We start from the raw sequence: 22,247 nt of genomic DNA on the forward strand, positions 1-22,247 counted from the left end.
GCGAATGAGAGGGTGCCAAGCTAGCACCTTTTGACTTTTCAAAAGTTGATATATATGTCTTAACTCGTCTCTCTCTTCATTTCTACATAGAACCCGACCAGACAACATCATAAAAATAGTCCTTGAGCTCTATAATAGTGCTTCAAATAATACTAACATCCTAGGTACGAAATCGAGAAGTGATAACATCAAAATGATCCCTACGACGTAAGTATCGCTATATCGCCTCTCTTTTTCTTTGTAGTTTGAGTTTTGAAATATATTTAATAGTTAATAAAAATTACTAATTTCTGTATTTAAGCTTTAAAATATCAAGAAAGGTTGATAAATTCATTTCCTAATAGTTAGACCTCACGGGACGGTGATCGAAAACCGTGAGTTCGAGTTATTTGACTTGTAGTGGACTGTTTTATGGGCTGTTTCGTATTGCTTTTGGGCTGTCTATTGTACTTCTGATTTATGGAGTTTGAAAGGATAAAAAGGGCATGGAGAAATGCCACATATAGTAGGGTAGTAGGTTGGTCGCTCATCATTGTAGTTACATGCTAATTGATAACTTGTTGATTGTGTGTATTATGGTATATTTGGGGGTTTTGTTGTATTGAAGGTACAAAATTGTAATTAGGTTGGTTTTGAGTTGTTGATTGTATTATGTTTGTATCTCGCCTATAGTAGGCTTGAGGGAGCAGTAAAATCAGGGGAAATGCTGCCCGTTTTATTTTAGAATCGAGTTATCGTTTGAGATACGTAATATACTATCGCCATCTAAATTGTACACGTATTTCTTTATTATAGGTTTGGCGTGCTAGTTGTCATAAGCTTGTTGTTGAGTTGCATTGACAACTTGAGGTATGTTAAGGCTATCCCTTCTTTCTTTTTGGCATGATCCAAATGATACAAGCGAAACGAGCAAAATACGCAACTTTCATAAATGAATCTATTCATATAAATACTAGGGGTGTCTATATTCTTGATTACCCATGTGAATTATTATTATATCCTCTGGTCATGGGTTTCAGAAAAATACACATTTGATAAAGTTTGTCCGAAAGGCATATTAATTTTATGATATTCGAGAAATCTTATTAACGTATTTCTTATGCACTTCATGCATTTATACATGTACATTGACCCATGACCAGAAGGCGTTATATACGCGTATATTATATGTATATGTGATATGGGAAAAGGTTACGGTATTATATATGCACCACCACATGATCAGCTGGTATACGTTGATGATTTTCCCACAGTGACCGAGATGATATGATGGGATGCCCTCAGAAGCTTGATGATGTTATGTACACCTATACCTATGCAGGATACGACATTTATATGCACGTGCATGGCATTATAAATGTTTCTAGATTCACAAAGTTATTTAGACTCACATGTGGAATTCTTTACTCAATGTTTCATCTATTCTTTTATGTACTGATTTTCATGCCTTACATACTCAGTACATTATTCGTACTGATGTCCCTTTTTGCCTGGGGACGCTGCGTTTCATGCCCGCAGGTGCAGGTAGACAGGCTGACGGTCCCCCTTCTTAGGATCCTTGATCAGCAAGAGTTGGTGTGCTCCATTTGATCCGGAGCTTCTTTGGGTTTTGGTACGATGTGTTTGCATACATATATGGGTACGACGGGGCCCGGTCCCATCCTTTATACAGTTGTACACTCTATTAGAGGTCTGTAGACAGTGTGTGTGTGTGTGTGTGTGTGTGTGTATATATATATATATCTGTGTGTGTGTGTGTATGTGTGTGTGTGTGTGTGTCTTTTGGGAATGTTTTCTCACGTAGGTTGTTCATATTAATTAGTAGTTTATTTTCAAATGTTATGCATGACCTACACTTATTTCATATTTATATCTTAGACGAATGCTTAGGGGTGTTCGATAGGTAAAACTCGGACACTCGTCGCGGCCCATCGGTTTGGGTCGTGACAAAAGTGGTATGAGAGCAGTTCTGTCCTAGGGTTGTCTACAGATCGTGTCTAGTAGAGTCTTATTTATGGGTGTGTTGTGCGCCACACTTATAGTCAGGAGGCTACAAGATATTTAGGATGGTTACTTTTATTTCTTATCTTAGATCATGCGATACAAGAATTCATTTTCCTAACAACATGTTATGTTTTCAGCGATGCCCAAGAAGGCTACAGCCGCCCAGAAGGGCAAGTCCGTGGATGATGAGACTACAAGTAGAGCACCACGAGTTACCAGGTCTCGGGGAGAGTCTTATAGTGGGACTCTATCTCAGACTTCACATACCCTGCCCTCTCCAGAGGAGATCCGAGGGGCACCCGCTCTAACACCCTCTCCGGCACCCTCTCCAGTACCCCCAGCTCCTCATCCAGATGCACCGGGTCAGGAAATGAGAGATGTTATTCAACTATTGACTCAATTAGTGGTCGCACAGGCTCGACGCCAGGAGGTAGGTATCGGTCATGAAGATATGGCCATCAGTGCGAGGGTTCGTGATTTCATTAATTTAGACCCTCATGTACTCACTGGAGCAGATCCAAACGAGGACCCTCAGGTATTTATCGATATGATGTAGAGGACTTTGAGGGTAATAAAGTCCATTGCGACTGAGTCAGCTGAGCTAGCTTCCTATAGACTTCGGGATGTTGCAATTAATTGGTACGAGTCTTGGGAGTTGTCCAGAGGTGAGGATGCTCTTCCAGCAGTATGACAGGAGTTTACAGAGGCTTTTCTTCGTAATTATTTGCCACCAGAGCTTAGACGGTCTAGATTTGATAGGTTCTTGACCCTTCGACAGGGTAATATGAGTGTTCGGGAGTACAACCTTTAGTTTGATTCTTTGGCTAGGTATGCTCCCACTATTGTAGCTAAGATAGAGGATCGAGTTCATCGGTAGAAGAGCGTAAGCAGAAGCAGAGGGCCGATCGTGAGCATGATAGGGGCTAGAGTAAGAGAGCGAGATCTTCAGGTCATTTTGGTGAGTTTCGAGATGATCAGAGACAACAATACCCGAGGTATTCAGCCCAGCCATCGGCTAATGCACCCCCTCAGTTTGCCGGTAGGAGATTTGATCGTTCCACATATTGAGGGTCCAGTCAGATTTTCAGGGCCTCTAGTTCTTAGTATAGGGGTGAGTCAAGTCAGATGAGGCCACCCTTGCCACGATGTGCTCAGTGTGGTAAGCAGCATGTCAGGCAGTGCCTTGTAGGGTTAGGTGTTTGTTATACTTGTGGTTATCCAGGCCACGTTATGAGAGATTGTACGACAAGAGGTGGTGCAGGTATAGTTCAGCCAGCGAGATCTGTAGCCAGTTCGTTATCACCAGTACGCCCCCTTATGCAAGGTTCACAGGCACCAACTGGTCGTGGTAGAGGCAGAAGTAGAGCATCTAGCTCGAGCGGTCCTCATAACTGTATCTATGCCTTAGCGGGTCGACAAGATCATGCGTCATCACCCGATGTTGTTACATGTATCTTATCAGTCTCCTCATATGATGTATATGTATTGATTGATCCATGTTCCACCTTATCGTACGTCACTCCGTTGGTTGCTAGTAAGTTTGGGATAGAACCTGAGTTGATTGAACCTTTTGAGGTGTCTACACCTATTGGGGATCCAGTGATAGCTAGACAGGTATATAAAGACCGTATAGTAGTAGTTCATAGTCGTTCTACAGTAGCAGACCTGATTGAGTTTGATATGGTGGAATTTGATGTTATAATGGGTATGGATTGGTTGGCTTCTTGTTATGCTAACGTTGATTGTAGATCAAAGATGGTTCGGTTCCAGTTTCTAGGGGAGCCAATTCTAGAGTGGAAAGGTAATACTGTATCACCGAGAGATAGGTTTATTTCCTATCTCAAGGCAAGGAAGATGATCAGAAAGGGCTATATTTATCACTTAGTTCGGGTACAGGATGTGAAAGCAGAGTCACCGACCCTTCAATCTATCCCGGTGGTTAATGAGTTTCCTGATGAGCTTCCAAGCCTTCCGCCAGAGCGGGAGATTGAGTTTGCTATTGACACATTACCAGATACTCAGCCGATATCTATTTCTCCTTATAGAATGACACCTGCAGAGCTGAGAGAGTTGAAAGAACAACTGGGGTATTTGCTTGAAAAAGGCTTTATCAGACCCACTACATCATCGTGGGGAGCACCTATGTTATTTGTGAGAAAGAAAGATGGTTCCTTGCGGATGTGTATTGATTACAGACAGTTGAATAAGGCGACGAACAAGAATAAGTACCCGCTCCCGAGGATTGATGATTTATTTGATCAGTTGCAGGGTGCCAGATATTTCTCGAAGATAGACTTGAGGTCGGGGTACCATCAGGTAAGGGTTAGAGAGAAAGATATTCTGAAGACAGCATTCAGGACCAGATAAGGGCACTTTGAGTTTCGTGTTATGTCGTTCGGCTTGACCAATGCCCCAGCGGTATTCATGGACTTGATGAACCGTGTGTTCGGGCCCTTTCTGATCTGCTCGTGATTGTATTTATTGATGAAATTTTGGTTTATTCTCGTTCATAGGTTGAGCATACATATCATTTGCGTACTGTGCTCAGAGATCTACAAGAAATGAGGTTGTACGAAAAATTCTCTAAATATGAATTCTGGTTGAATTCTGTAGCCTTCCTTGGTCATATTATTTCGGGTGAGGGTATCCGGGTCGATACACAGAAGATTGAGGCAGTGAAGACTTGGCCTAGACCCACGACACCGACAAAGGTTCGTAGCTTCCTAGGTTTGGCAGGTTATTACAGGAGGTTTGTAGATGGATTTTCTTCCCTTTCAGCACCATTGACAAAGTTGACTCAGAAGGCAACCAAGTTTCAGTGGACTGATGCTTGTGAGCGGAGTTTCCAGGCATTGAAGGACATATTGACTTTAGCACCGGTTCTAACACTTCCAGAAGGACCGATGGTTATGCTATCTATTGTGACACTTCGGGCGTTGGATTGGGTTGTGTATTGATGCAGCATGGTAAGGTTATCGCTTATGCTTCTAGACAACTAAGAAACCACGAGAAGAATTACCCGACCCACGATTTAGAGTTAGCCGCGGTGATTCATGCACTAAAGATGTGGATGCACTATTTGTATGACATTCAAGTTGATATCTATACGGACCATAAGAGCCTTCAGTATATATTCAAGCAAAAGGAATTGAATTTACATCAGAGGCGATGGTTGGAGCTACTAAAAGACTACGGTGTTGATATTTTATACCATCCAGGAAAGGCGAATGTAGTAGCCGACGCCCTCAGCCGTAGATCTATGGGTAACTTATCATATTTACAGCCAGAGAAGAGTGAGATAGCTTGTGAGATTCATCAGCTAGCTAATCTTGGAGTTCGATTATTAGATTCAGGTGGTACCAGAGTTACTATTTAGGACACGACAACATCCTCTCTAGTAACTGAAGTGAATGAACGCAGTATGAAGATCAAGTGCTAGCTCATTACATATATACAACCCCTCAAAAGGAGAAGACACCATTGGAGATTACAGGAGATGGAGTCCTCAGATATCGAGGTCGATTATGTGTTCCTAATGTAGCAGGGTTGCGCCATTAGGTTATCGGAGAAGCTCACTATTCTCGTTATTCTATTCATCCAGGAGCGACGAAGATGTATCATGATATCAGGGAATATACTGGTGGGACGAAATGAAGAAGGATATAGCAGAGTTTGTTGCTCAATGCCCTAATTGTCAGCAGGTTAAGATTGAGCATCATAAACTCGATGGATTATTGAAGGCTATAGAGATTCCGACTTGGAAATGGGAAGTGATTAACATGGATTTCATCATAGGCTGACCTCGTACCCAGCGTAAGTTCGATTCTATATGGGTTATTATTGATACTTACAAAATCAGTCTACACAACATAAAACACACAATAAGTATAAAATACTACTAATTAAAGCTCAACATGAGTAAAATATAGTAAATTAGAGTGCAATAAGCTACTAAAATACGAGATTATAACCTACCATCATAAACCAAATAAAAAAAATTGGTATAATATTGAAATGAATTCTTTTTTATGGGTGATTTTGTTAACAAACTTCATGTACGCATCCTAACAGACTTGATGAGCTGGATAGAATTGAAAATTCGGGTGAAAAAGTTATAAATTGGAATGGACATCGAGTCTTAGGAGTTCTTGCTACTTCAAAATCCATAGGAAAGTAAATATAAAAATTCTTAACGGGTTAATGGTTTATCCGATAAGAAAATTGAGTAATCCGCCCCCAAACCGTTAATTATAAAATTTCAATCCGTTCACCGTCCATTACTCTGATAATCCAATATCAATAAGCCAATAGATTTCGATTCGATTTTTAACAGCCCTACGTTGATCCTATAGATACTTAAATTTTCTTGTTTCAGTAATATACTAGCAGTTACTTCTGAAAAACAATAACATTTGTACTCAATTAAATACTATTGAATATAATAAGACAAAAGGCAATAGTAATAATTACAAAAAGAAAATCCCAATATGGAACATACACGCAAATCCCTATGATACATCAGATCCGGCTTGACACTTGAAAGTTTACATGTTCAAAACTTATGACAGTTGTTATCAAAAAATGTTAAAATGAGTTTATCTCATTTTCTCTCTTGTAGCAAGGGATTGAGATAATTTACTTATTATCAAGTAAAAAGTAAATTATAAGATTGATAGAAATATTTGTAAACTTCTTAATGAAAAAGTATCGATATATTTTATTGACCAAGTTATTTTCCGCACTAGGTGTAGATCAATTTAATTTTGTCTAACCAAAACAGAAGTTCAAGTTCTTCGCTTTTTGCTCCATTTTTTTTTTGTTATTTAGTTAAACTAATGAGATGATGGTAGCTTAGTTCTGGTAAAGTTAGCTTTGGTTTCTCTGGTTACTGGTTAGGCTGTGGTTCAAATTTAAAAGATACACTAACAACACAATTTTAAAAATATTTTTTGCTAAGAAAAAGAAAAATCAACTGCCGAAAATGATCCAAAAGTTTTTGAAACAAATACCAACCTTTTTTTTTTTTTTTGCAAGTTAAAAAAGATAGTTCATGCACAAATGCAATTTTATAACTCAGGTATGACACATTATTTTATTTCACTTCTACTTAATATTTCTGGCTTTTGTTTTGTATATATTTTCAAAACATTTATTTGTGGGTTGTTCTTATTGTTTGATTAGGATTCTTAGTTAATAACTATGAGAAAAATATGTCTTTGCATCCATATGTTTGACGTAAACATTGAGTGCAAGTAAAATTTTTTGGTAATAATTTTCTTATTATAGTAAAAGACAAATCCAAATGTACTGCCCTACTCCTAACAAAAACTTTAGCTCTAGTGGGTCTTTTGATTATCGTGATAAAAGTATTAATTTTTGTATAAAATTTAGGATTATATTTATTTCAGATTTGGTTATGAATATTAATTAATATCAAAATAAATTTTATAGCAAAGTCTTAGTATTAAGTATATCATATAAGATGTAGAATTATAATTCCAGAATTATAATATTCCGAATCAAATGACCCCTTACGGAACTATTTCTCTAAAATATTTTCAATATTTCCATTTGAGTTGTCTTCCCACCAAATTGCTTTCACTCTTTCTTTATTCCTTTGTCTTCCCTCTCTAACTTCAAATTATAAAGGGTTGATAAACCACAAATTTTAATTTGAAACAAAATAACCATATGAGTTAAATATATGATAACTACACTTTAATCATTACTATACACAACACCCTTTTTAAATTTGAGAAAGAAAGAAAGTAGAAGCCTTAAATAATTAAACTTCACCTTTTCCTTTCTAAAAAGTAAAAAAAAAATGATTATATAAAACACCTACTTTGTTCAAAATTTTAAAAAGTCATTCTACAAAAATAACAATCAGATCTCAGCCGTTGGATGAGGTATCGTCCAGTGATTAACGGCTCAGATTGGCTGCACTTCCATTTTTTCTGAATCATTTTGAATTTCCATGATTAAATAAAACATTACAAATTAATTTATTAACTTTGTCTTCTCGAAAGCGCCATTTCTCCTTCTTCTCCTTCACCTTCTCAAATTTTCTTTTTCTCATTCTGCATTTCGCCATTGTTAAAATTTCTAAGCCATTTTAATTTTCAATTTATCCTCCATAGAATAATCCTCAAATTCACAGCTTTTATGCATTGTAAGCTTTCAACCGAACCTACTCATTTCTCCAATAATATATATACGTAATGCATTTCACTTCGAATTTCACTGACTCTAAATTCTAACTGAAAGGACGAAAATCAAAGGGGTTTATTGAATGCGGTTGGCTCTGTGAATCAACAAGTTGATGCCTGGTTTTGATTTCTCGATGACAACCACTAAACGTGCTTACAAGCTACGTATCCTTTTTTGTTTTGTTTTAAATTTTCATTTTATTTTCTTAATTTTGTTATTTGTCTTGCAATTTATCATATAGGGACACAATTTCTTCATAATAAATGAAAGATCTAAATGAATATAGAAGATTGATATAGTAGGTAGACAAATAGTTTTGATTAGGCTCTTAATGATTTTTGTTTATTGTGTAAAAAAGGGGGAGTATTTGCATAAGATTTTAAGGTATATATAATGTAGAATTTTTTACATCATGAGTGCAATTTAATGTGTTATAGCATTACTTACCCTTTATTACATGTCACCAGTTAGTGCTAATTAATTGAAATTAGCTACAATTACCTTTTAAGTGACCTGACGGTGTAAAGAAAAATTTACACAGTAGTGCATAAAACTTAAACTCTTTGCATAATCTTGGCATGGGATGAGTTTAAATGGAGTAATGTGTTCAGTAAGGATTCGTATAGTCGACCCTGACTTGTTTGGTACTGAGGCTTAGTTGTTGTTATTATGGAAACGGGGTGGTGGTGGTGGTGGGGGGGAATGAATGGTATATTTGAGAACTGAAGCTATAATTTGCAGACCTTGACAATGCTTTGTAATTAGAGGAATTTGTAGCACATTCTTTAAGTGTGAATTGCTTAAAGATAGGGAGGAAATCATCCAGGGTTCTTGTAACCGGGGGAGAAGATCACAAAGTTAACCTCTGGTCCATTGGCAAGCCTGATGCCGTATTGGTTAGTACCTCCTGGAGTATTTTTTCTCTTTTAGCTCTACTTTCAATTCCTTTGTTCTGTATATATTCGCATTGAGATCATAATGTGTTTTATCTTTAACCAAAAAGGAAGCTATATGAGTACAAATGGTGAATACTTAATCATAAAATATAATTTACACTTTGAAGCAGCTGAATCTGTTATGTTTAAGTCTTTTTCTGGCAACTAAAAGAGGAAAATGACCTTTTTAGAGAGTACTGGAGAGCGGGAGAAAATGTCTTTACAACAACAACAACAACCCAGTAATAATCCCACTAGTGGGGTCTGGGGAGAGTAGAGTGTACGCAGACATTATCCCTACCCCGGAGGGGTAGAGAGGCTGTTTCCGGGAGGCCCTCGGCTCAGAAACCGGGAGAAATGTCTTTCTGGAAAATATTTTCCATGATTGAGGCTGTTGTTTGGGGCTTAACCTTTACGCTATTATTTTCTTTGTTTGTTAAGATGCAAACTTTTAGCGGCGATATCCTTTGTTTTTACACATGGTCCTGTATCTGTATTCTTCTGTAGAGTTTGTCAGGTCATTCAAGCGGAATTGATTCAGTTAGCTTTGATTCTTCAGAAGTTCTGGTAGCTGCAGGAGCAGCAAGTGGTACTATCAAGCTTTGGGATTTAGAGGAGGCCAAGAGTATGCTTGTTATAATCTTTTTTCCTTGTGAAAATGTTTATTGTTTACTGTGAAATTTATAAATTCACTCTCTTTATCTATCTGTCTGTCTCAGTTGTTCGGACTCTCACTGGACATAGATCCAATTGTATATCATTGGACTTCCATCCCTTTGGTGAGTTCTTTGCATCTGGGTCTCTGGACACAAATCTAAAGATATGGGATATTAGACGCAAAGGGTGCACTCACACATACAAAGGGCACACTAGAGGTGTCAACACCATCAGGTTCACGCCAGATGGCCGCTGGGTTGTATCTGGTGGAGAAGACAGTACCGTAAAGGTCAGACTTCTCCCTTTTATTTTTTTTCCTTGTTCAGTAATATATTTGCGAACTAACACGTTGAAGTGCCTTCTTATGGTTGGGTGGAGCCATTTCAGAGTGTTCTTAGTACTGTTTTGGATGATGTCTAAACCACAAAACTCAAAAAGAGAAAGAAAAAAGGACAGATGATTATTGCCATTCACCAACTTATGAAACATTCACTTATGGTGATGGACTTCAAACTTGCTGCACCTTACAGAAACTACTTGTTTTAGATCTACTTCGTTATAGGTTAGTCCATTGCTAGTTTAAACATGGTCATGGGATGATTGAATGACGGATGTACTTAATACATTTTTATGACCATGATGAAAACCACTGTTACTAAAAAGTGTCGCTTCGTCACTTAAAGTGACAGCGATGCAAAGTGAGTGGTTATCAGTTTATATGGGTGAAGTGACGCAACTTGCAAGAACTGTGCGCTTGCAGTGATGGAGTGCATAGCATTTTAAGTGAGAAGGAATTTCTTTGAATCTGTCTTTAAATGATTATAAAAATGATAGTTCGACACTCAGTCTTCTATTCGTGCCATCATCTTTTCTTTTCCAGTTTGGATTGACTCTTTGTTTACTACTTTTATTTCTCCGCTTCTCTTGATTTGCTCTTTATTCCCTTCTTCTTTCTTCATGAAGATCCTTTCTTCTTCTTCTGGTGTGCAATTCCTTTTCTTTGCTACGGTTATGGGCTTTCTGCCTGCATCTTTCTTCTAGTCTCTTGTTATCAAAGTTCTTATTTTGTTCCCTTATCTGATCTCTAATTTGTTTTGTGTTCTTCAATTCTTGATTTATAGGCTGTTTGTTAGAAAACAAAAGACTTGTAATCAGAGTAACTCTTAATACAGTTTACTTGGGCAATTAAATATGAAATAAATTTATACAAATTTATATGTTTGTCAGATCAATTGAAGAAAAAAAGGAGATCATATTTTGATTGAAGTGGCTTGTCTGAGATTACATCTTGACATATTGAATTTGAATTCAGATTAATACTGACATTATTGTATATTGGTTTTCGAAATTAGTAATTTTAAGTGCAATTCTGATGTTGCAACTACTAAGTTCATTTATATGAAGTAATTTTTATTATTTTTTAGAGCGCGCAGTTTGGTTTCTGCAAAAAGCCCCAGGAGCCTTGTCGACTTTTTTGTTGCGCTTTTCGTGTTTAAAAACTAATCTTTCAAGTAGTCTCTTTGTTCCACGTGCCTCTCTTTCTAGGACATTATTGGTTTGCTTGATATCAAGTAGGTGTGTAACAGCTTTTAAGCTCTTTAAGTATGGTTATCCTGATAATAGATTTAGTGTTGTGGCAGATATGGGATTTGACTGCAGGAAAGCTTTTACATGATTTCAAATGTCATGAAGGACAAATTCGGTCCATAGACTTTCATCCTCATGAATTTTTACTGGCAACAGGTTAGATAAAGCTTTGACATAGTCACATAGCGCTACATTGTTCTTTTCCCAGAAATCTGGAGTTTAAGTGAAGGTTATACTTCTTGTGGTCTTGTACATCCTCCTGCAACTTTTGTTGTATTCTTGAAATGAGTTCTCTGATGTATGCTATGATCTATGTAGAACTTGAATCTAGTGACTACCTAAACTTTTCCCATGCCGATATTCTTAGGGAAAAATACCCAGACATTTTGAAAAAGAAATGACAATTCTTTTGATAAGGTAAAAAGAATGACAAATTGAGAAGAGTATACTCATTAGCTGGACTTATGACCAGATTTGATAAGTTTTGCCTACTGATTCTTCACGCTCCAAATAAGTTTATCCACTGTGATTAGTCTCATTCTTGTTTCATATTTTTCGTTCTTCCAGTATTTAATATCTCCAGTATAAGTGCTTTTCTGTCCAATCAGATCTGTTGATTTCCATCTCGGGGTACTATCTATAGAACTGCTTTGTCTACTTATATAAGAAATCTGTTTTCTTATGTAAGTATTTACATAAAAAGTATATAGAAATGCTTTGTCTCATTTTGGTGCATATACGTTGAGGAGATGATACCTAGCAATATGTTTTTCATATAAACGTCGCTTGCCCCATGAAGCAATACTCTCTTCTTTCCTTATAGTTGAGTTTTCCTTCTTCAACCAAAATAAAGGAAATCCGAACATTAGCACTCTTTCCCCCAATATTAAAACTAATGATTAGTTTCTTTAGCTTTGAGGTTCTCCTGCGGCAGTTCTGCTGAAAATATACCAGGAAGCCCATTTTAAAAGTGATATCTACATTTTAGTGTCAAATTATTGGAGATTAAGTTTTACCAGTTTTTTTTTTTTGTGTGATTAAATTGGCAGTTGAGAAAGAGGGAGGGGGAACTGAGACGTGAAAACTGCTATATTAAGTTTTGAGAAATTATAACGTGCTCACGTAATGGAAGCCTGCATCTTCAGTTGCAGGCTAGTAGTGTTGATAACCTAACCAAATTCAGGGCGGGGTGGGGGTAGGTGTGTGAGGATCGAAGAAAGGGCTCAAATTAATTAAAAAGGGTCGCTTGAGAGTTGGGCTGCATCATCTCTTATCATCAAAGTCGTCAGATGCCTTATAATTTGTTGCTGGTTTTTGTCTTACCAGGTTCTGCTGACAAAACCGTTAAATTTTGGGACCTTGAAACTTTTGAACTCATAGGTTCTGCTGGACCTGAGGTTTGTAGTCATCTTTGTTGAGTTCTTCTCTTCTATCTTCTTTTTGTCATTACAGTATAACTGCTGAATGTTTCTCATGGGTCTTGGTAACTGTTCGAATTTTCAGTATAACAAACATTACTGTTTTTATCTCAAATCTAGACAACAGGAGTGCGTTGCATGGCCTTTAATACTGATGGAAGAACCCTTCTTTGTGGTTTACATGAGAATTTGAAGGTAGGCATGCATTTGCTGTTCCTTGAAACAGCTTTTTAATACATTGTGGCATTTCGTGCCCCTAAAGAAAGTAGTCCTTCTTTGTAGGTTTTCTCGTGGGAACCAATTAGGTATCATGATACAGTAGATGTTGGCTGGTCTACATTGTCTGATCTTAGTATTCATGAAGGAAAACTTCTTGGATGTTCTTACAATCAAAGTTGTGTTGGAGTGTGGGTTGTCGATATTTCAGTAAGTGTTACCTTTTTCCATTGAAATTGTTTTTGATGTTTTGCTTCTTCTGAGATTTTGAAGTAATGTCTAACTTTGTCGTGTTTGTCTTTTGCAGTGTCTTGAACCATATACAATGGATAGTACTACACGATTAAATGGTCACTCAGTAGTGAAATCCAATTTGAGAGCGAATTTATCCACTCCGGCTGAGGAGGCTACAGATGCAAGTTTCGGGAGACTATTAAGTTCCCCAAATTCTGATCCTGTGAAAGAATCCAAGTATTTTGAAAGACTTTCTTTGTCACACAACAAGGATCTTCAGAAGGATTCTACTACTATTACTAGTATGCTGCTCTTCCTTTTTAATATGTTTGCCTAACATTATTAGCTTGACACCTTATCTTAAGTTTTTACTCTGCTTCTTTAATTCCCTGTTTGCGACTTATTTTCGAGCTACTAGCCTTTGATTATCTTCTTTTATCTAAGTTTGGCTACCACAATATATTTGACTCTCACTTATCTTTTGAATGAAGCTATCACGGATACTCCTGACACCTCACAAAAAATAAATCTCAGTACTGGTCCAAGAGCACCTCCAATCAGCTCAAGAGCAGTTCCTAATACAACTGGTGTAAAGAGGAATTCAGCAAAAGCCCAGGCAACAGAAAATGCTTTTATTGTCAATAAGTCAGAGATAATACCTGTTCTTGTCCCAAGAAATAATGAAAGAATGGAGCTAGCACCCGAACGCAGGAAAGGAGGAGTTGCAGGAAGGGAAATGCCACAAAGATTGCAGCCAAAAGTATCTGATTGGAAGTCTCCTACTCCCAACGAAAACCTTGGGAGGCCAACTGCTGCAGTGCAGTCTGAAGTTGAAGTACCTAAGGCTATTGAAAGTAGCAGTCCTGCAGATAGGAACATTTTCCCTTTTGTTAAATGCTCGATATTTGGAAATGCGGCAACTGATAGAAACGTGAATGATGACAAGAATTTAGTTTCCACAAAACATGAAATGGATACAGCACCAGAATCGCTCTCCGGACACCAAATTGAAGATTGTGCGTTTTCTTGATCTTTTTCATCTGCTATGTTTTTGTGTGTTGTGGTTTTTTTCTTTTTGAAATTTTGTTAGGTATAATTTCCCATTCAGTATCAATTACTTACATGCCCGCTATTAGATCTAGAAGTTTAGCACCATTCTTTAGTGGTAACTGGTAAGTTGCACCATTCTTATTTTCTGACTATTTCAACTGACAATCACCATAATTTCTATGGAAGGGAAAAGACTTTTTTGTTTAATCCTTCGCTTTATTCATTTCTGTAGTTCTTTCCCATAAATTTTCACTTTCTTCTACTCAGTACAATTTCTTAAAAGATGTGTTCATAGTTTTGTGTTTACCAACAAATGTATTTTTCTTTTTCCCTTTCTTTAGAATAATTTGAACTAACTATGTTGGTAAAACTTACCATCTGTTCCAGATGAAGCCCGTGGAAATATTCTAAATAGGAATCCTTATTCCATGCAAGGTCAACTAAGAGGTAGAACATTCTTTACTGCCATTAGTGCGCTTCTCAATTAAGCTCGTCTCACTGCGTTGAATTTGGAAATTAGGAAGGACACGGTCTACTGTTGCAAACTGGGAAAAGAGAGACAGCGTTCCTAATTATGAGGGTCTTGCTTCCTCCATTGTCAGGACGGTACCTGATCCGGATGTGGTTCCAACCAATATGGTATGAGTCTAATCTGAGTTGTTCTGCTTTTTTATTATTCGAAATGTTTTTTCATATTGAGATTTTCCCCTTTTACTAATATTAACCATTTGTTGCTTAATTTAATGATGATTATACAAAGGATGTGGAAGCATTTCAGTATTTTCAGAGTGTGATTTGCTTCCACATATAACTTGTGGAATTATTTTTAGTTATATTAGCTCTTTCACAATCATGGACAAGGATAGTGCAGGAACAGGGGAGACTTGGGTTTCCATTGATAGTTAGGAGTGCGCTTAAGCCAAGCTGAGTCAAAACTCTGCCAGGCTTGGCAAGATAATGTTTGGCCCAACATAATACTTGAAAGCTCTCAGTGATAAAATAATAAAATCAACAAGGCTGCAAAATCACCTACCTAACAACAATTATCAGAAACCCGATTCCTAATTTATCCAACCGAAAGAGCAAAAGGTAGAACCCACGACATGTTAATTCAAACGGGAATCACAAGGGCGGTGGGGCAGCTAGCATGCCACCATTGAGGGAAAAAGGAAAACTAAATTCATCATTGGAACTTCCTTTTCCTATGTTTTGTTTGATCTCTATCATTTTGGTTGGTAGCTCTACTGCTGACAAATTTCCTTATTATTAGAGAAGAATATTGGACAGCAACTGCAATTTCATTCAGTATTATAGTAGTTGTGGAGACCTCATAGATAAACATGCACTTCTATGGCTACATAGACAATGCGTTGGGACACGTGATTGCTGGACATACAACTGTTAATACCTGAAAAAGTTTTCCACGTAATGTTCATGATTTAGTTGTTTCTTTCATGAATGTCATAGGATTAAAGTCATCTATGTGAAAATAGTAAATCTATGTCTTTCCTGACACAGAATTTAACTCATCGTAATTCAATAATCATACATGAAAAGAGAGAAGATCCCCTTTCAGCTGTAAGTGAGGTGGTTGTTGCTGCCGATGAGGATACCATTGCTGACTTGATGGAACAGCACAACCAATTTGTTGGCTCGCTGCAATCTCGTTTGGCTAAATTACAGGTAACAATTTGGAAAACTCGTGGTTATATGATGCTCCGATTTGTGTCTGGCTATTATAAAGCTTTTTCAGTCCCTTGTAACTAATTTATGTGTCCCTTATAAGCGATTTGCATTATCATGAGATGATGACCTGCATGCAATGTTTAGCCTACTCATTTGCAGGTTCTCTTGCTAATCGCCCTCGCTAAGACGTGCAGATGGATGGGGGATGGATTCATTCAGCTGATCTCTACCATGTTATATTGGTCTTCAAGAGTCCGCTTAATCAGATATAGATTTTGACCTTTTGTAGGTTGTGTACCAGTACTGGCAAAGACATGATATTAAAGGGGCAGTAAGTGCACTGGAGAAGATGGCAGATAATGCTGTAAGTCTATTGCTTTTGTGCCCTACTTTTTATCTCAGTACTTACCTTTTTAACACCATAAGTTTACCATTTACTGATGCTTATACAGGTGCTTGCTGATTTAGTGAGCTTCTTAACTGAGAAAAATGACGTTATCACATTAGAGATTTGCACATGCCTATTACCACTTCTCACGGGGCTGCTTCAGAGCAAGTTGGATAGGTAGAACTAAATGAGCTTTATTTTCGTTTTCTTCAGCTAACATTGTTCAAAAGCTTCCATGATTGACATGTTTGCTTCTTGGTGCACTTCCTTTAGGCATCAAGATATTTCATTGACCATGCTGCTCAAACTTGCTAAAGTATTTGGTTCATTGATTTATACTTCGTTGTCTACTCCAACATCAGTTGGTGTTGATATTGAGGCGGAGAAAAGGTATTATTACATGTTTTGTTATACTTATATGTTCTTTCTAGATGTAGTTTGAACTGTTTTATTGCTTATTGACAACAAAAGGATGGAGCGCTGCAATCTCTGCTTTATTGAGCTTGAAAAAGTCAAGAACCATCTGCCTGCTCTTTCTAGGTATGTCAAAGCATCTTAAGCAACTTGTGTGGTCCGTGGAAAGGTTACATTGCTAACATATCTCTATTTCTGTACCTTTTTTCATTTAGAAGAGGAGGATCCATTGCCAAATCTGCTCAGGAACTAAGTCTAGCACTTCAAGAAGTTTCATGAGTTTACCATTATTGCATGGAATAGCGATCTAATATTTTCGGGAAGTAACTATGATGTTGCTGAACTCGAGAGCGACTTTTGTAGATCTGAAGCTACCTGCACTGCATGCTTTTGTATTTTACCGTGCTAGAGTTCAGTGTATTGCATTCCTGCACAGGATGGAACACTGACTGCTAATTCTTTACATTTTCACTGATCATTGATAGTTAACCTGCTCTACTCTGCTAGTGGTCTCAATGTTGTTGCCAATGAACGTGCTTGTCGGAGAAGGATCCGTCATACTTATTCTCATCTAACCCTAAGACATCACTCTTTGTAATTGTAGGTTTCTTGAGCGAAGTCATGTACAATTGTGGTAGTTAGTATATTATGGAAGGGTGTCTAAACAATAGCCGACTCAACTAGTTTGAGATTGAGACAACGTTGATTGATATATATGTGACGGTATCTAAACTGTGTTGTATCTGGACATTCTTGTATCTATCTTGATAATTTAGGGGTATACATGGACCGGGTTAGTTCGGATTTTATCAAAATCAAATCAAACCAATTATACCGGGATTGGTTCGGTTTCGTCGGGTTTTTCAGATTTTTTTGTTGGTGAAATATGTAAACGGCCCCTTTAAGTTGTCCATAACGATCATTTGAACACCTCAACTGAGTCATTTATCATTTAAACATTTTACATGACTAAAAAGTGTACTCAATAAAAACCTGACCTAGTCTGTTGTAACACACCTCCGGTGTATATTATAAGAACGAATTAAAAGCTGACACATGGATAAACTATAAGAAATAATTAATTAAAAGGCGTCTAATTAAAAACGACAAACACAAGGGTTATTTTCATCGAAAAATCCGCCTGTCTCATTCCCACACCTGAAGTCTCTCTCTCTCACCTGATGCCACCCTACTTCATCTCTTCGATTAAGCTTGGTTTAATCGGCTTTTTTGTTGCAAAATTCAACATTCCTTTCATATACAAGTAGGGTTAAATGTGGTTTGTTCGAATTTGATTGTTGGCTCTGAAGGTTGTTCTAGGGTTTTGACAGTGAAGTTTCTGTGAGAAAGGGAGTTGGCTGTAGTGACTTCGATTACTGCATAAAGGTATGTTATTTTATACTTAGATTATGTAATTTTGTATTTTATTGCTATTTGTCTGTTATGGTGCTATTAGATTTATTTTTTTTCTCCTAGAAAAGTGAAAAGGTTAGGGAATATTCACTGGTTTTCTTTTGTCTTTTTCAGTATCGAGTCATATGGACGAATATATTGGTTGTCTTTCGGGGGGTAACTTTATTGATGGAAAGTATGTGGGGGAGCGGGATATTGGTTGTCTTTCGAACGAATATATTGGTTGTCTTTTGACAGTGAAGATCATTTCTTTTTGACCGAGATTCAGTCTTACACAAAAGAAACCCCTGAAGTGCGCTACAATTCAGTTGGTGGGTTCTCTGTTCAATGCCCTAAAACTCAAAAATTCTTTCCAATTGAAAATGACTATCAACTAATAAATTTGATAAAAGACTTGAATGATGAGGATACTTTTGATGTCTACGTAAGTTATGTGATAGATAATTTAGAGATTGCAGAGGATGAGGTTCCTGTGGGATATTTACCTTGCTCACAGGTTGGTGATAGTGACCAAGCTACAACTAATCCGGAAATTAGGGGTGGTCCAGGGGTTAGTGTACATGTTTGGTGAGGGAATTGGTGTAAATGTTGATGAGGGCGTTGGTGTAAATGTTGATGAAGGCGTTGGTGTAAATACTGTTGAGGGTATTAATATAATTGTTGATGGGGGTATTGGAATAAATGTTAACGATGGTATTGGTATAAGTATGGTTGAGGATATAGGAGTAAATATGACGGAGGGTAGTGGTGTAAATGCATAACAAATAGGGTTAACATGACAACAATAATGAAACATATACAAATATGTCTGAAGATAAAATTTTTTGTGAAGATGACAGTGAGATAGATGATGAGTTAAGATCTGTAAGGAATGTTGTCAGGGAAGTAAAAAGGAATAGGCTGAAGAAGAATATGAATGATGCTGGATTACAAAGTAAGAGAAAACAGAGGAGAAAACCTATTTTAACAGAAGAGGTAATTCTTGGTGAGGCTGGAATTGATAATGGGTTTAAAGATATAGGGATAAATAAGAAGGATAAATATGTTGGAAAGCTAGGTGGAGATGAAGATTACTTGAAAAACTCAGATGTTGGGAGTGTAGACAGTGATGAAGAGTTAGACCCACTTGGTGAACCTGATGCCGATCTTCCTTCTAGAAAACGAAGTCAAAAGATTAGGTATGACTTTGATGCTAAAATTCCTCTATTTCAGTTAGGCATGATCTTTGATAATGTAGAAGATTTTAGAAAAGCTATTGCTGACTATGCTATTCAATATAAAGTGTCTTTAAAGCTTAGACCTAATGAGAAAGATTTTAGAAAATCTATTGCTGACTATGCTATTCAATATAGAGTAAGAGTTAAGTGTAACCATGAAAAGTGCAAGTGGCACATATTTGCTAGTAAGGATAATAATTCAGGGAACTTTACTGTGAAGAGATATATACCTGTCCACAAATACCCAATAAAGAACAAGAACAAGCTTTGCACAACCAAGTATATTGCAAGAAAGCTCCAAGATAGAATCATCTCAACTCCAAACATCACAGTACATGAGTTGCAAGAGGTTATAAGGGTTAAGTGGGGTTTGTATGTAGGAAGATCACTTATTTATAGAGCCTAAATGAAGGTTATTAGCCAGTTTATGAGTGACTGGAACCTTGAGTTTTCAAGGTTGCTGGACTATGCTGACATGATTAAATCCACCAATCCTGGAAGTTCATGTTGGGTGAGAATTGATACAGAAATAATTCCTGGGAAGCATCTGTTTAAATATTTTTATGTATGCTTTGAGGCTATGAAGAAGGGATGGATGGCAGGTTGTAGAAGAATCATAGGTTTTGATGGTTGTTTCCTAAAGGGAGCTTGCAAAGGTGAATTATTAGTGGATGCTGTGAAAAATAGAAATAATCAGATGTATTCCATTGTTTGGGCTTTGGTAGATAAAAAGACTGCACATTCGTGGAGTTAGTCCATCAACTATGTCAAAACAGACTTGGTATTGAGGAATAATGAAGATTTAACGGTCATGTCTGACATGCAAAAGGTATTGGAATCCATTTATTAAGTTATTTATTTGCTTTGTTAAGTTAATATTATTATTATCTTTCATTACTTTGTCTTCTAATATAGGGACTGTCATATGATGTTGCTGATTTGCTACCTGCTGCTGAAAGAAGAATATGTGCAAGACACATTTGAACAAACTGGCTGAAATCATGGAGGAGAAAGGAGAGAAGAAAGCAGTTTTGGAGATGTGCTAAGACTCCTTTTAAGGTAAAGTTAAGAGAAGAAATTGGATGAATTAGGAAATTGTATTTGTGAAAGTTTATTGTCCTATGATAAAAAATATTGGTGTAGGGCATATTTCAATGAGAAGGTTAGATGTGATATTGTAGAAAATAACATGTGCGAAATATTTAATTCCTGGATATTAAGTCCTAGGCATAAATCTGTGATAACTATGTTTGAAGAAATTACGCACAAAATGATAATTAGGCAAGTTGATATGATCAAGTTTGTTGATACATGGGCTTCTGGTATATCATCTATGGCAAGACTAGTTATAGAGGAAAACAAGAGAATAAGAAGGAAGTTGAAAGTTCACTGGAATGCTCACACTGGATTTGAAGTACATGAAGGCATCTATAGACACACTGTTGATATATAAAAAAGAGAATGCAACTGCAGATTATGGCAGTTAAGAGGTATACCTTGTCAACATGCAATATGTGCATTTTATAAGATTGGGAATGAGCCAGAAGACTATATTGAATGCTGGTATAGGAAAGACACTTTTCTGGCTGCTTACCAGTACTATATTCAGCCAATTCCAAGCCTGAAAATATGGCATGAGACTACCAATCCATCAATGAGCCTCCTGAGGTTAAACCAATGCCTAGTAGGCCAAAAACTTCAGAAGAAAGGACAAAGATGAACCAAAGAAGTGGAAAAAACTACCAAAGAAGGGTGCTAAGATATCATGTTCTATTTGCCATTAAGTTGGTCATAACAAGTCAGTATGCAGTTTAAGGGTAAGTTTGATGACTTCTATTTTAATTTAATTTCATAGTTTTCATAGTACTTGATTAATGACTTGTCACTTTATACTAGGGACAATCAAGCACACAAGCTGGAAGGTCAAATAGAACAACCAAATCAAGCACACAAGTTGGTAGTCCAAGTTATACAACCCAACCTGCAGGTACATCAATTACCACAACCCAAACTTCAATGGCTCCATCTTTCTTGTGTGCTACAACATAAAAAATAAGAAGGAACACACCGTCAGGAAAAGGTAGAGGAACTGTAGGAAGTGGTGGTAGAGGAAAAGGTGGAGGACTGGAGGAGATGGTAGGGGAAGAGGTGGAAGAGCTGGTAGGGGAAATTTCAACCTACCCGGATCTGCAATTGGTGCATCTATTTCTGCTGCTGCCAGATCACTTGTTGCTTCTATTGGAAAGAAAAGGACCAGAAATGTTTGTTTTGGTTTGTACACATATAAGAACTAGTATCCTTAATATAAGTGTGAGAAGTATTGTATTTTTTTGTTAGCTTCTGCATTATTCAATACTAACTAGCTGCATTTTCTAGCCTGGTAGGTCAAGTGAAAGACTTATTTCAGCCAATGCATACTTGATGAATGCTGCACAAACTAATGTAGATCTTGGATTTAAACCAAATGGTCTTAAGCGGAAAGGGAATAGAGCTGTCACAGGGAATTAGCTTCAAAAGAAAAGAGATGATGTAGTTTCCAATAAAAAGATGAAAGATGGAACCTCTACTTCATCTATACCAGTTGACTCTTGTCAAAGTCAAATTTAGGAAGAAGTTTCTTGTATTTGGTTGGTCACGTGTATAAACCTTATTTTGTGAAGTAATTTGAACCTACTTATGTTGGTCATTTGGTCATATGTATGAACCTTACTTTCGTATGGGATGTAATATGATTCAGCTTTTGTTAGTCCAATTTTTTAGATTAATCCACCGTTGCTATTATGATATTGGCAGTATAATTTTTTTGCAGAAATTGAAA

General features: G+C 37.0%; 1 protein-coding gene across 3 annotated transcripts; it reads left to right on the top strand.

The window, feature by feature from the left end:
• The first annotated feature begins 8,028 nt into the window (after nt 1–8,028).
• Nucleotides 8,029–17,614, top strand: LOC107831503 (katanin p80 WD40 repeat-containing subunit B1 homolog KTN80.4-like). 3 transcript variants are annotated; one of them, XM_016659268.2, is made up of 19 exons: nt 8,039–8,176; nt 8,272–8,378; nt 8,980–9,110; nt 9,657–9,774; nt 9,869–10,095; nt 11,447–11,549; nt 12,720–12,790; nt 12,932–13,006; nt 13,094–13,237; nt 13,335–13,563; nt 13,753–14,277; nt 14,699–14,758; nt 14,832–14,950; nt 15,830–15,994; nt 16,287–16,361; nt 16,450–16,562; nt 16,659–16,775; nt 16,857–16,925; nt 17,015–17,614. In XM_016659268.2, exons 2-19 carry the CDS (start codon nt 8,327–8,329, stop codon nt 17,076–17,078), a joined length of 2,457 nt encoding a protein of 818 aa, XP_016514754.2. In that variant the 5' UTR covers nt 8,039–8,176; nt 8,272–8,326; the 3' UTR covers nt 17,079–17,614. The 3 variants fall into 3 exon arrangements, with proteins under 3 accessions (XP_016514755.2, XP_016514756.2, XP_016514754.2); XM_016659269.2 differs by having other exon boundaries at nt 8,029–8,378; nt 17,018–17,614; XM_016659270.2 differs by having other exon boundaries at nt 8,029–8,378; nt 15,869–15,994.
• Nucleotides 17,615–22,247: the final 4,633 nt, after the last annotated feature.

This window comes from Nicotiana tabacum, chromosome 12 (assembly GCF_000715075.1).
Source record: "Nicotiana tabacum cultivar K326 chromosome 12, ASM71507v2, whole genome shotgun sequence".
Taxonomy (NCBI): domain Eukaryota; kingdom Viridiplantae; phylum Streptophyta; class Magnoliopsida; order Solanales; family Solanaceae; genus Nicotiana; species Nicotiana tabacum.